We start from the raw sequence: 15,661 nt of genomic DNA on the forward strand, positions 1-15,661 counted from the left end.
GCCTGTGAAGCAGGTCTGATTTTCAGAGAGCTGCTTGGCAGCAGCAGATAAAACCCTTTCCAGTACTTAGTTGGCCTTTTAATTAAAAGGTCCCCCATATCAGAAGCCACCTTTGAAAAGCTCAGCCTGGTTGGGCTTCAGAGCATCTCTCATTTTCCCTGGGATGCCATGCATGTCTGTCTTTCCTGGGCATCTTCCTTCACTTCTTCCCAGAAGGCAAGCTGGGAATATCTTACTCACATCATTTGTGCCAGTCCCAGTCTGAAATGAAATCATCTTGCCCTGAAAAGAAGAAACTCCTTAAAAGCCATTAAAACAGTGAGAGATAACTGGAAAAACCCCCAAATCTGGGGTTGGATAGTTTAAAGAGGCAAAGAGAAAGACAGAAGAAATCGGGTCCGATGAAGCAGGACACATTCCCAGTGTCTGCATAGGGCTCTGCAGGAGCTTGTCAGACTGTGACGGGCAGGAAACTCCATCATGGATACCTTGGCACACTTCAGAGAATAAACTGTAGCATCAAAGAAATGGGAACTTTCTAACCTCTAAAATTTAGGTTCTTTCACTTTCTTTCTGCAAAAACAAGGTAAGCTTATTTATCAAGATAAGCTTCTGTAAGGAGATTTTTTTTTCTCCATATGAGAAGAGTTTGGGCTTTATTAAACAGCTACTTAAACTTGCTATTCACTACAATCAGCAAAGGAAACCAGAAGAAGTGATATTCCAGGAAAAGGCAGTAAAATTTCCACTTAGAGAAGCAAATGAAAAAGAGCTGCTGCATTTATGAATGCTGCAGCAAAACAGTTTTTAAATCTTTGGTACCCAAAATATCATGCAATGCTTGACTGATTATGCCTGACTAATTTTAAGAATGTAGAAACAAGATTCAAATGTTGTGGTCCACCTCAGAGGTACCATCCCAGGACAAGGTCAATGACATTTTTTCACACTCTCAGAACGATACAGAAATTATAAAGCCCAGTGGCCAGTTCACATCTAAACAGCTGCTTTTGGACCCAACCCATGCAAGAAGAGTCATTAGTGTAAGAACATCTGCAGCATATCTAACACCCCAGCATCTCCTGGCAGACAGACTTACAACATGAACACAAGCAGGCTGGAAACAGATGATCAGCTACTGTGGAATTAGATTTTTTTCAATAGTTGGGCTTTTTTGCTGGGCTTGCCCTGGGAAAGCAGGCAGGCTTCTGATTAACATCCCTTTCAGGGCTGCCTCATCAGCAGGGTGTTGTGGTTGAAAGGACTGTTGGTTTAATTGCTCAAATTTGAATTTCCAGGGGAAAAACTAACACACTCTCTTGCTGGCAGGACTCACACAAGTTTGTATTGTAGACCAAGTCTGATTATATGTATTTCCACTTGGATATTGCAAACATTTCTCTCTCTTTCTTTTAATAAAGTATTATCACGTACTAGAACATTCTAGTTCACCAGTACTAGAACATTCTACACAGCAAAAATCCCTTCATTACATGCTCAACATTAACTTCAGGCCAAATAATTTTTTGATACTTTATTTTGCAGAGAGGGCAGGCTTATGCAGCTACTGGCAGACCTGATGAATGTGGAGAAAATTGCTTCCCATGCTACCAATGTCAAATGTTAATCCAGCGGGTACCTGGTACCTGACAGGAACTTTATTTTAAAAAGCTGTGGCCATGGTAGCCCAGCCAGCAGGGCCAGCAGCTTTTCCTTCATTGCCTTGAGTTGCTCTGCATCCAGCAGAAACTCAGTTGTCACCTTTCTGCAATCTTTACCCTGGGTTCAGCTGGGATGGAGCTGGATCCCACAGGCACCAAGACCGCTGTATTAACCCAGCCACAACAGTCAGCTCCCAAAACCCCTATGCATTTAAAGGCAATGTGTCTCAGACAAGACTGAGAGGTGTGCAGGGAGCCATCCTTGCCCTTCCCGAAATACCCAACACTAGGAACTCGGTTCATGGCTTAGATCAAGACAGGCAGTGACAAGAAAAGTAGTCTTTTATTTCAATTAATATTTCTTGGCATTAGGCAGATATTAAATAACACTGGAATGCACAAGACTATTAACATATCGACAGCAAAAGGGAGGAGGTGTAGCCAAGTTGAGAACAGCAGTGCCAGTCACGTCACCTCGGGGCACTCAAAAGCCATTTAACGCAGCAACCACCAGAAAGTAGGACTCCACTGAGAAATACAAAATGAGGATGAACTCCTTTCAGGTCTTTTGTTAATACAGTAATACCGGAATGACTGACAGTAAAAATGAACAAATATTTGCATTCAGGAATTAAACAGAGTGAAATATCCACAAACTGCTAGTCATGCATTTCTTTTGGAACAGCAATTTGCTAATGCATAAATATCACAAAAAAACAATCTCCAAGATCTGAATAAATCACAGACGACTAGAAGAAACAAAGCTTGAATTCTATTTTATGCCTTAAATAGATGACCTAAATATTTAAAATTTTACTTCACCATATATATATAATTTATATATATATTAAAAGAAAGTAAAGACCATTAGATAAGTGCAAGCAATTTTCCTCAAAAAGAAAATTGGAACCATGCCCAGGAAAGCTGCTTTTTTTTTTTTTTTTTGCTTTTTTTTTTTTTTTAACTTTCCACTCCATTCAGTCCACTGTTTTTTTTTTCTTTTTTTTCCCCCCAACATAGTAATTTCTGAAGCAAAATAAATTATCTACCATCTGCTATTTTGGGTAAAAGTCCTACCTAGCATCTTCTCGGGAACTACGGGAACATCACCTTTCTCACGGACTAAGTGAAGTGGTATCTTGCCAGCCATTGAACTCTCTCGTAGCTGCATGTAAACAAACCTTTCGATTAATGTTTCAAATGTGCAGAGTGAATGGTAACGTTACAGGGAAGCAGAACTGGAGCTGCCGCAGGAGAACTGCACTGGTGTTAGTGGGGGAACGAGGGCTGGTTCGCTCGGACACACGCGCACACACACGATCTGGCAACGGGGTCTTATCCGCGAAGTGTGGAGGGATGGTTGAGAAGGCATCCGTTTGCGAGCAAAGCTTGAAGGACACAAGCCGAGGTTCTCTGAGCACACTGTCCGCTTTCATCAGAATTGGCTCGCGCTACTGGGGTCGCACTGTAACAACCGCACGATGGAGGGATCGCTCTTGGCACCTTTGATGAACTCTTCCAGTGACAGTTTACCTGACAGGGAGGACAACCAAAATGGAAATCATTTTTTAAAGAGTCAGTTGTTCCTGTCATCATTGCTGTAGCAGAGAATCCCTCCTCACCGAGACAATGTAACATCTATTTAATCTACCGCAAAGGCATCGAGGGGAATTTAGTGCAATGCACGGCAGCTAAATCCAAGTCAAGCCTTTAAGCCCAAATGCATTTTTCTTCTGCAAAACAATCCAGCATAATAATTGCTATTTCTTTGTTTAAAAAGACAGTCGCAAATCCAAAAACAACTGTTCCAATAACATTTGGCAGCTTTTTGCTCAGAACCAGACTATATGAATAACATGACACGTGAACACAAGGTATGGTACCTGAACACATGTATGCTTTGAAATGATGCTTTTATTATTAACACTTGAAACCTAAATATTCCAAATATCCCCACTTTGTCCTCTTGTTTCTTGTGACACGTGGGGCTCAGCAGTCATGGCTTCTCTGGCATCTACAAGGTTGGATCGGGGTTTGAGCAACCTGATCTAGTTCAAGATGTCCCTGCTCATTGCAGGGGTGTTGGGCTACATGACCTTCAAAGGCCCCTTCCAACCCAAATTATTCCATGATTCCATGACTTGCTGTACCCTACTGGGTGTACAGGAATAGGATGGTTTTGTTTTTTTCGTTTTTTACAAGCAAAGTCAGCCCTGGGGCACACCTACTGCTAAGTGTTGCTCCTGAGCATTTCTGTTTTATACATCTTTAATTTAGGCCAGAGGAATTGACTCGGATGGACCTTGTAACAATCTGAGGTGCTGAAAATTGATCTCTGAAGGAGCAACCACCCCAGCATCCCCTGGCACCAACAGTCCCATGGAATGTCATGGTACAGCAAGGAGGAAATATTCTATCTGGTCCTTCAGACCTCATAGTGGGGTGACCCAGCCCCCTGGCAGGTAGCTAGCATCAATACTCCCCTGCTCCAGCATTCAGAACCGTGGCAGAAATAGGATGTGGCAATATCAATGAACAAAGAAATTTTCCCTATGAAAACGAGGCAACAAGCACCCTGCTGCACCCCAGACACTAGATTGATTACTAGACATGTCTAGATTACTAGACATGTCAAATAATCTCCCATCTAGCTTGTGCACTCACCTACCCTACCCTCACACAACACCCCAGGGCTATCCTTACCCACCCCAAACTGCTATGCTCGAGACAGGAGCCACACACAAACATCCTGCACTTGGGAGCTGCCTGCTGCCACTTTTGGCCACATGCACCCAAAGAGACAGAGGTACCAGCTCATTGTGCCAATTTGCACCAGCCCCAGGAGAGATGGAAGAGGAATGACCCTGGTGGCCAGCACTGAAAACAGGCTGAACAGGGACGAACTCCTCTCCCAAGTAACAAGCAATAGGGCAAGAGAAAATGGCCTCAAGTTGCACCAAGGAAGGTTTAGATTGGATATTAGGAAAAATTTCTTCCCCAAAAGGGTTGTCAAGCATTGGAACAGACTGCCCAGGGCATTTAAAAGATGTGTAGATGTGGCACTTAGGGACATAGCTCTATGATTTAATGAATTAGCAAGCTTTCCTCTTAGAGAAATTACAGAAGCTCAAAAACCCATGGCACACTCATTTCTGGCTTTTAAGCTAATGTTCCCAAACGAAGTGTTTTTAACAAAAGCAGAGGTCTCCTAATTATCAGGATATTTACTGGTTTGCCCTTTGCCCTGTATTACTTAAAAGCAAAACCCAACTCAAAATCTATTTGCAATGCCCAACAATCAGATGGGAAAGAAACATTTTCAGCCACCAGACACACATGTGCAGATGTTATTCCTTGGCACTGCATGGATTGCAGGGCTGATATTTTACTGGGAATAGGATGATTTCATTTCAGCAACAAAGTGCAACAGATGGAGGATGCATGGATATGGCAGATTTTGGGACCACTACTCTGTTACACATCTGCACGCATTGCTACTTTCCGCAGACCAAAAATATTTTAATCATGTTATTTTAGGGCCCTCCACATTTTAAGCTAGGGGATGAAGTGCTAGTTTTGATTAAGTCAAAGGTAAAATACTTGAGGACTTCAGCAAGGCCAGGAATTTGCCCTGGGGACTGCAGTAACAGACACCAAAATGCAGCCATAAAATCCTCTTAAATCAGACCCTTTATGTACATAAAATTGTATTTTTTCAAGTCTCCATATCTCAGTGCTACAATCAAGTTTTTGCTCTCACTGAGCACATCAATAGGACACAGTTCCTGACTGATGTGGGCAGCTGCCACCTCAGCCTCTGACAGGGTAATTCCCAGGCAAAAGCTCCACCTCAACAGGGAATAAAGGAAACATGTCATCAGGCTGATGAAAAAAGGAAATTGATCATTTTTTGCTTGTATTCTTCAAACCCAAGGAAATGAGCCAGCACAGGTGGAGGGGTTATGATGTGTGCACTGTCAGATAATTGATCAAGGAGCTCCACAACCTGACTTGGGAGCTGCTACAACTCCCTGATGCTCATAGGGCAACAGAGGTGTGTGACCATGTGTTTATACGTGCCATAAACACACACAGAAAATAAGTGTTATGGATCTGGGGAATTTTTGCTTTCAGGTGCCCTGCCACATTCAGGACTCATGACACTGATGACAAACCCAGGAGAGCAACCCTATCAAGGGCAGTGGGAACAAAATCTTGTGCCAAGTTTGCGCTATGTCCAGAGAAAACAACCCAAAGACATGGGGATTTTAGAGGAGCCTTTGCAGAAGGGGATTCACCCATGAAATGCCAGGGAAGGACTGCTCCCCTATCAGCCCCCCAGCAGGAGAATTCACCCTCTGTTCACTGCTCACTTATTCATCCTATTTGTCATGGACCAGAGATGCTCAACAAGGCGAGGCAGAGGCCAGAGGCACCAGTGGGGACATTCCTACCCTTTCTCCCCTCTCCCAATATTCTGCCATCTACCACGGCTGGGCTAGAAAACCTCTATTTCCAGAGCTTAGGAAGGGGTGCCAGTGGCAATCCTACCGTCATTGTTTGTGTCCATCTGTCTGAAGATCTTGTCTGTTCGCTTCTCGGGAGTGGATTCATCCTCTGGCATTTTCATTACTGATGAAACCATTTTGTAAATTGCCTGAGTATTAAAAAAAAGTTTAAAAAAAGAGATATAAGAAAAACATAACCCAAATGATAAAGCATGGGACAGAGGAAAAGAATTTAAGCCTGTAGCAACAAAAAAAGACAGCTGACCCTGGCAGGCAGCTGCAGGACTTTATAAACCAAAATGAATGGTTTTTCTGACTGCAGCTTTTTCTTTTTTTTTTCTTTCCTGTATTCATTTGTGCTTCAAAAGAAGAGCTGGGTCAGTTTAACTGAAAGCCAGAGTCTAGATTAATGTATGAGCAGGACTGAGCTGAAATAGAGGAGACAATGGTGCAGCAGGGCTAAACCAGCGCCTCTTTGTCTGGCTCTCACCCTCCACCCAGTTGTATGTATGCATGTGGGGTTCTACATGGATTATGGTGAATATGAATACACAGCAATAGGGGTAGTTTGCCTTTGGGGATGGGTAAGGAAATGCTTCTTCTGACTTACAAGAACATGAATAATGAGAAGACCTCTTTAGAGTGTTTGCAGTCCTAGACTTCGACCAAAATTATCCCACCCCAGCCACAAGTACCAGTGTCAGGGCAGTGGCTGATGCATGACTCCCTTGCACTGCACAGGACACACACCTCAGCTGCACAGTGGGTGACAAGCAGCCACTGCTGAGGCCAAACCCCTGCCAGCATGTAAGGCAGGGGCACAGGGGACCATGCTGCCTGCCCCCACTACAGCCTGTGGTATACAGGTCCTCTGCCTTTGGGACACAAAGGCATGCTACAGCCTTTCATCCAGAGTTCACATTCCAGATTTGAAGATTCAAAGCATTAATTCTGAGATTAATCAAGTCAACAGAATTTGCATTTAGGGTTTTTGATCCTGTGAACATCACACTAAGAAACCCCCAGAATTCTGGCTGCAGGCCAGCTGCACAAGTGCCCTGTTCATATCTCAGGCCTTTCCTCATCTGCATCTTGTAGGTCCCATCATGGGTCCCACAAAACCATGGGCTCAGGAGCCTCCCTGGGGCAGGAGTGACCCAGTTCAGCACATCCCTCATCTCCAGCTCCAGCTGTCTCATGGTGAAGAGGTTACATCACCACAAAGAAGATGTCCAATAGAGATAATGCTCACCTGCACTATTTCTAGCATTTCCCCACGGCTGATGTACCCGTTGCCATCCAGGTCGTACATACTGAACGCCCACTTCAGCTTCTGCTCCAGCTTGCCCCGGGAGGTGACGCTCAGGGCGATGATGAATTCCCTAAAGTCGATCGTCCCGTCGCCGTTAGTGTCAAAGGTGCGGAAGACGTGCTCCGCAAACTTCGACGCGTCGCCGTAGGGAAAAAAATTTGCATATATTTTTTTAAACTCTTCTACAGTCAAATGGCCCGTGGGGCAATCTTTTAGGAAGCCCTTGTACCACTCCTGCAGCTCGTGGTCTGTGAACTCGGTGTTCTCACGCAGGTCCTGGAGCACCTCGGGGCGCAGCTTGCTGTTCTGCTTCCCCATCCTCTTCTGGGTCTGGGTTCAGCAGCTGCAAAGCAAGAGAAAATCTGCCTGAGCTCCAGCCACACTAGGCAGAGGGGGCTGGGGAGAGGTAGAACCCTGCTAGAAACAGAGGGTCCCCCTGGGGCAAGGGGGAAAGAGGAGAAAAAGGATGCTATAAATCACCAGGAAAAGACCTCATTTAATTTGCCTTCCTTTCCTCTCCTCTAGGCTCTCTCAGTGACTAATATGCTGTGGAGGGGAAGGTAGTTCAGGAAGAAGTATTTCGGAAATATTCGTTCTTATTATTAATCCTTATTATGTGGCAAATAATAAAGCTCAGTATTTTAGTTCTGTGCTGCAGTCCCACTCCTCCATCACACGGCTTGCAATGCCCAGCTCTGGATTCCTACATAGGCTGATCTGCTGCCATGACTGAGTGGGAGCGGGCAGGGACAGCAGCAGTGATGAAAAGACAAATCCATCTATTCAAAAGTGAAAGTAAATGCAGCTGAACAAGAAGCAAGAAGGGCAGGTAGCTCCATGCCTGTCATGTTTGCATTGTCCAGATGCTCTTTGAAACCCTTTGGCTTATCCAGCTTTTCCTCCCTCCCTGCATCCCTTGCCCCACAGCAGTGGGAGCTTGGTCCTGCATGGTGGCACCTGCTCCTTGTGGCACCTGAGGGTCGCAGGAGGGTGCAGCAAGGGTAAGCTCAGCACAGCCCATGCTCAACAGCAGCGCCCCAAAAGGTTTCTCCCTCTTTTTCTCAGCCATGAAGGCAGCATGAGCAGATGGATCACTGCTACAGCAGCACCAGCACAAGGGATTTCATCCTTTCCAGCCCTCTCAGAGAATTAGAGAATAAGGCTTTTTAAAGCAAAATGTTTGGCAAAGCAATTCTTTTCAAGTTTACTTGGGTTTATACTTTTAGAGAAGCTTATTCAGTAGGTTCAATATTTCTTCACCAGGGCCAAAGCACATTTAAATCCAGGATTTCATCAGGATATCAGGAGAGGGCTGGGTCTCTCCTCTCTCTTGACAATGCCTGTGTTGTGCCACACAAGGTGAGACTGCCCGGCAGTAGGAGAGCTCTTTCAGCAAAATGAAAGATGGTCAATCTGCACTTGTGCAACAACAGGAAATAAACAAAACCTTGATAATTTCTTACTTTTATCCCTTGCATTCTTTCATGGCTGCCTAGCAATATCAAACTGTGCTGCCAAGCTAGAGGTTGAGTTGCATGTCCTTCCTCATATTCAAGAAGTTTATTCACAAGTGTGCACAAACCCCTGTGACTGGTTTGCATAAATGATGTTTCTCTGCACAGACTGTTGTGCCTGTTGGGTTTGCTCAGAGCCAATGCAGAAAACAGGTTAGTAATAGGCCAACACTGCAGACTACCTGGAAACTACAAGAGCTGAGCTGCAAAGCATGCAGAAACCAGGAAAAACAGGGGCTAAGCACTTCCCAGAGAGTAAAAATTCCAAGCATGCATAAGAACCCAAAAAAATTTAAAATGCTAAAGGTCAGCAAAAAATAAGCTGCTCTACAGCAGAATGTAAGCTTGTTTTATTTGTATTCCATTTAGTCTGTGCACTGCCTCAGCAATGTAAAAAATCCACATCCTGCTCTGTGGCTTAATGCTCAGAGACAAACAGCTGCTCGTTAGTTCTGTGCATTAACGGACAACTGTGTTATCATTAGCACTTCTGTTTTCCAGAAAAGCTGCCAATACTTCAACTCCAAAGCTTTATTTTTGTCCATTATATTGCAGAGTTTTCTCCACACACCTGACATGCCTCTGCTTGCTCCCAGCATGAAGGGATGTTACAGCTCCTGGTCCCTGCCAGCATCACCCTAGGAGAGCATCAGGCTGCCCTCCAGTTAAACCACTAACTCTCAGCTACTTCCACTGCCTTTCCATCTTCCAATCTTCTCTGCCCCAGATAGTCATCCTTGCAGTGCCGAGGGCAGAAAACACAATATTCCAGTCTGCTGAAGTCAAATTGCAGAAAAGAGCAGCTTGGAGCAAATAATGGATCAGATGTGATCCATTTTTTTAAAGAGCAGAAATTGTAATAGTATGTTCCTCTCCTTGAGTGAGGAGGTGTCTGCAGTTTCCAGCCCTCAGTGAGCCCCTCCACTTTATGATTCCCAGATGCTTTGTAACAACAGTGTCTGGAAAAGCACTCCCTGCCTCACCAAGCAGTGCCTCAGAATTCCCTGGGAGAGGGGCAGGAGGAACAGCAGAGCCCACTTAACACATAAGCAGAAATTGCCTCAGCTTTATTGACTCTCAGGGTTAAGGACTGCAAAACTTTCAACTGGTAGTTAAAAGAGGTTTTAAAAGGTTTAATATAATTTCTCCCTATTGCTGTAGTATCTTTATCATTCCTGCTCCCTTGAAAAATAGACACCCCTAGACAACAGAGAGGTAGGGTAATCATTCAAGATTAATAGAATAAATAAATAAATCTAGAACTAGATTTCACTATTTCTCCTAGTGGTAGATACATCTTGTTATTTGAAGAGATGCTCATTAAATATCAGCTTCAAAAGCTTTATATTCAAGCAATCTTTGCATTCAAAAGATTACAGGCCCTTTCAACCCTTCCTCCTCTTTCACATCACTTTATATCAGAAGATGTGCAATGCTCTGAACACAACCTTTTTTTGCATATGAGCTTTCTGAAAGGCTTCATAACATGTTCAGCCCAAATGCAATCCTGCAGTTGTAACCAATTTCATGTGAATAATTAAATAACCAACATTAACATTAATTTATTAAAGCCCATCTAAAAAAACCAGCTTTGATTTAAATTGTGTTGCAGGTAGCTCCTTCAAAATGAAATGCCTAAATATCTCATTAATCATGACAGCAACCCCTGCTGCTGGCATCCAACTGTCATTTCATTCGATTGCTATAAAATGCTTTCATCAAATCACTTTCCAGAGGCTCAGCAGCTATTTAGCCACAAGACCACTCAGAGGATGGCTGCTAATGGAAATCACAGGGAGCAGGGCTGGGATGCTCTGGTCAGTCCTGTGATTAGGGCTGTGTTCTGTTGCTTTTTTCAATGAGCCTTTACCAGCTAAATTACTTATTGCAGTGGGTGTAGAAAGCAAAGCAGAAGAGACATCCTTGCACCCAATATTGCCCTGGGCAGTTAACAGAGACCCAACTCCAGTATGGCTTGCCTTTCCCTCAATTCCCATCACACCAAGGTGAAATCCAGGGAAGAGATATCACATACACTGCAGCAAGGTCTGTCCCTGCTTTCCTTGATGAGCAAAAGCCCTTAGAGCATCTGGCACTATCACAGCAGTAAGAAAAACAATCCAAGGAATGCCCTTGAGGTGATCAGACAAGGAGCATCTTGGTTGTCTAAATGCAGAGCTGAGGCCTTAGCAAGTCAATTACTGCTCCTGAAAGAGACCCGGGCCATGTAAGGCTTAAACAGGGGGAAATGCAGATGCACTTTTGTGCCAGTTTCACACCAAAAATTTTGTTAAAATTATCTGGTGTCTGTTCTAATTCTAATTCATTCTAGCCAGGCTCAAAACCAAGCTGCCAGAGAACTCCCACTTGAATGTAACCTCTGTCCTTCTAGGCTTACAAAAAATCAGCAATAATCTCATAGCAAAAGCCCAATAATGAGCAAAAAGGTCCTTTACTGAGGCCAAGACACACACTGGTGTCTTGGTTTCAGCTGGGGCAGTGTTCATTTTCTTCCTAGCAGCTAGCACAGGGCTGTGTTTTGGATTTGAGAATGAAAATAATGTTGATAGCACGCTGAAGTTTTAGTTGTTGCTGAGCTGTGCTCACCCCAAGTCAAAGACTTTTGCAGTTTCCTGTGTTCTGCCAGTGAGAAGGTGCACAAGAAATTTGGAGGGAGCACAGCCAGGACAGGTGCCCTGAAGTGAACAAGGGGATATCACTCCATGCTGTCATGGTCAGAATATAACTTGGGGGCATTGTCAGGGCAGGGGGCTGATCACTGCTCAGGGATGCACTGGGCAGCAGCTGATGAGCAATTGTACTGTGCATCCCTTGTTTCTCTTGGATGTTACCTCTCTTTCTCTTTTTATTATCTCCCTTTTCACTACAATTGCTATCATGATTACTATAATAATATTTTCTTTTATTTCAGTTATTAAACTGTTCTTATCTCAACCCACAGATTTACCTTTCCCCCCCAGTTCTCATCCTCGTCCCACTGTGGGCTGGGGTTAAACCACAAGATAGGGTTGTACAGCACTGGGTGAGTAACTGTAGCAAAGTCTGAAACAGCTAAAGTAGCAATTCTGTGTTTTTACCAACAGATGGACTGGCTGTCAGCTTCTCCACACTAAAGTACTTGAAATACTTGTAACAAAGCTCAGTGCATCCCACTTTCACAAGAGCTCTCTGTCAACCACCAGTCACAGCCGGTAGAAGCGTGTTTTGACCATGTAACCCAGAAAGCCAGAGACCAAACCAGCTTTTTACTGCAAAGCTTGTGAAAGCAAAACTGCCTTGAAATGAGCTCATCATGGGATCCTCTCAGTGAATCAGTTACGGCTGCAAAAGGAGGAATAACTCCTTAGAGAAGTATTTCCTTGTGCAAACCCCCTTGGATACTAATTTAGTACTAATAAAAAGAGGAAAATTGATGAAATGCCTGTCTACAGGACAGAGGTGCTTTCCAGCTGAGAAAGGCAGTGCACAGAGAAACAGAACAAATACTCTTCATATTATCTGAGCTCTCTGCTTTGCGGGTGGGAAGTGTAGCACCATTTCTCTTGCGGTGCTCACTTATAAAGCAGAATAAGTGTGTCAAATCTGTTACAATCATGAAGCTGCTCCATGACAGCCCAAAGAAAATGAACAGCATAAGCCAGGCAGCAAACATTGCTCTGGGTTGGTCTGAAATGCAAGAACCATTTAAACAGGGGTGGAATATTTTTTTATTAAAATACCTAAAGCATCAGACTTGTCACTGAGGCTCTATCTTTAAAAGTTTGATCCTTGTATTAAAAAAACAAAAACAAAACAAAAAACCAACAACAAAAAACTCCCAAACAAATAAACAAACAAAACCCCAAACAAAAGCCCCACAAACAAACAACAAAACAAACCAACCAAACAACACACGACAAAAAACTCCGCACAGGCAGTCCAAAGGCAAGGCTGAGGCACTGAAGATGTGTGCTGGCACAGTTCAGGAGCACGCCCTCGAGAGTACATTTCCTGCACGGGCAGCAGCAGCTCTCACCAGCTCAGCCACACACAGAGGTGCTCAGGAAGCCCCCAGCTCCCGTGGGCCAAGCTCTAAGAGGGAGAAGGGCTCCCACACACCCCAGCTAGTGATGGTAGGTAAAAAATGATCGTGCAGCAACAGGCTGCAAAACAGGATTATAACAACATCCTCTGGACCGTGCTTTGCCGAGGGCTGCCCAGGGGTTCTGATCTGAGCTGGGGATGGGGGGAAATGCGCAGTTACATGGGCTGGGACAGATAATGAACTCCAGAGTGAAGAGCAGATTTTGTTACATGTTTTAATGTCAGTATCCTAAGCAACGAGCGTTGCAACAGACAAGGCACAGGATATACAAATACGTTGCTATAGATATCTGGTCCTGCCTGGTAAACTCGTGTGAACTTCTTTCCTGCCCTGCGGCAAAAGCTGACACCCACATAGCAGCCACTGCTGCACCTGTCGCATTTTCCCAGGCTGCAGACAGGGGCCCAAAAGTAACACCTTTTGATAAAGTCTGAATTGCAAAAAGGAGTACCTTCACCTCTTGAAAAGCTAATAATTTAGCAGTGAGATAAAAGAAATACCTTAATCAATAATGCCGCAAAAAATTCCAAGCCTGCAGGGTTTGAGATGCAAAAGGCTCCTATCAAGAGGGGTTGAAGCTGCTTCTGTTGCTGCCTTCGGGGAAACAGAAAGAAAAACGAAACCTGACAAGTGAAGAAAAGACCAGTCTAAATAAATAAATGGTCTTTTTAAATTTTTCACTTTCAGCGACTAAATCTGCTTTTATTTAAATAAGAAACATTGCTTATTTGCAACTTACTTTCAAGTTCAGTCGTTTTCAGAAGTTTATTAAAAACAGAGGGTGAAGGACCACTCAACGTACCACCCATATTTCAGTTTCCGAAAACTCAGTAATAATTCACATATGCTCACTGAATGTCCTTTGAAAGGTAGAGTGAATTGGTAAAGAGACCTCGAGCCACCTCACTGTGTAAGTTTATCCATAAACACATACCCAGGAACTATATGGTCTTGAAAACCTGATTCCATGTCTGGGATGAAAATCTATTATAAATAACCACCTACCCCTCACCTTGCCAAAGAACAATATAATTACAAATGCTCTAACCCTGCAAACTGCTATGTGAGACAAAGGCTGGCACAGTCATTTCACAGAGTCAGCTGCAAAGGCTGAAACAGAATAAATTTGCTTGGAGGTGTCTGGGTTGCTCCCATCTATTGAAGTCACTTTATTCAGGATTATATTCCTGATTTACAGGGAAAAATCAGTTAGTCACTGACATGGAGCATCAGCACATTAACCTGAGAACCATTTTACATTTGGATCACAAGTGTGTGGTGAAGAGGCACTTGCAGATCCCCGTGGCAGGATCTTCCCAGGTGCTGGAGTCACTGCAAAGAGCGTGGGGATGCTGACACCTGCTGCACCCATTGCTGCCCACAGTGCCCACCAGCACTGACCCCCACCAGCAGAGGAGAGTTTGCCATGGATCACAAACTACCCCCAAACATCCATGAGTTGTTGCTAGTGAGTAATAAACGAGACCCATGTTGGGACCAGAAACATGGCAATTCTTTGGGGAGTTCTCCATGATGTTCTCCATCTCAGGGAGGAGAGCTTATTACTGTAAAGGGCAAATATTCCCAATGCAGTAAGAAAAGCACAGAAATATTTCAAGTAAATTAGGAAATTGGGTTAATTTGGGTGGGAGCAGTTTGGGCAGTAATGCAGCCTGTGATTGCAGACAGGAAAAGAAAATCATGAGTGGATTTTCCTCATCTCCTCCCTTTGTCCTTTCTTTTTAAACAAAACCAAGGGAGAAGCAGCCAGTCCTATTTTTTTCAGATGCTGTGCAAAGCTGGCAAGGCTTAAAAAAATTACAGTTTGTTTACACAATATTGCAGATCAAGGAAAACATGTCTGCACAATGTCTTAGTGCACAAGGTCTTTTTCTGAGAAGGTTGGGTTGCATGAGGAAAAACCCACGTCATGTTCACTGAATATAGTATTGTAATACATAATTTTTAATAAAACTCACTGAGTGCTGGCCTGCAGGATAGGGGAAGGATCCTGATGGGAACTGGGAAATCAGAGAGAACACTTTTAGAAAAAGAGAAGTGACAAAGATTAGCACAAGACACTGTGTTGATAATATAATTAAAACCACAGAAGTAGCACAGTTGGGCTGTTTTGTCTTTAGATTTTAGAAGTTTCCTATGATGCATTTATTTAATTGATGAAGGTAAATCACAGAAAAATTCTCTACAGAATAATCACAGCCCTGAGAGAAAGGAATCCAGATTAAATTTCAGCATAATTAGTCAAACTCTGTCAGTAAGAAGAGCCAGCCAATGCCACCTGAGCTAATTCCACAGCATCAGAGCCACTCCTGTGGAGAAGATGGAGAGTTTGGGGACAAGGACACTGGCTAACTAGACAATGACAGATGACACCCAGCCCTCAGGCATGGTCTGCAAGACCATCCTCGCTGCTAATGATACCTAAATAAAAAAACAAGAAAAAGATCTGACATCCTTTCATTGCCCAGCTGCAGGTACTGTGCTGAGATATGGGGCTTGGAGGAATCAAGGGCATTTCAGGGTAGCTACTTTGAAAAAGA

At 43.8% G+C, this 15,661-nt stretch overlaps 1 protein-coding gene across 4 annotated transcripts in view; it reads right to left on the reverse strand.

The window, feature by feature from the left end:
- Positions 1–1,985: 1,985 nt before the first annotated feature.
- Positions 1,986–15,661, reverse strand: part of HPCAL1 (hippocalcin like 1) — a 253,210-nt gene continuing 239,534 nt past the window's right edge. For all 4 annotated transcript variants that reach the window (XM_054279685.1, XM_054279686.1, XM_054279684.1 and 1 more), the window contains 3 exons: positions 7,422–7,824; positions 6,213–6,318; positions 1,986–3,194 (listed from right to left, as the gene is read on the reverse strand). In XM_054279685.1, coding sequence (XP_054135660.1) covers positions 3,097–3,194; positions 6,213–6,318; positions 7,422–7,799 — 582 coding nt within the window. In that variant the 5' untranslated portion in view covers positions 7,800–7,824 and the 3' untranslated portion in view covers positions 1,986–3,096. The remainder of the gene's footprint in view (positions 3,195–6,212; positions 6,319–7,421; positions 7,825–15,661) is intronic.

The sequence above is a fragment of the Melozone crissalis genome, unplaced genomic scaffold, assembly GCF_028551555.1.
Source record: "Melozone crissalis strain CALT ecotype California unplaced genomic scaffold, PUWL_Pcris_2 ptg000027l_1, whole genome shotgun sequence".
Lineage (NCBI taxonomy): Eukaryota > Metazoa > Chordata > Aves > Passeriformes > Passerellidae > Melozone > Melozone crissalis.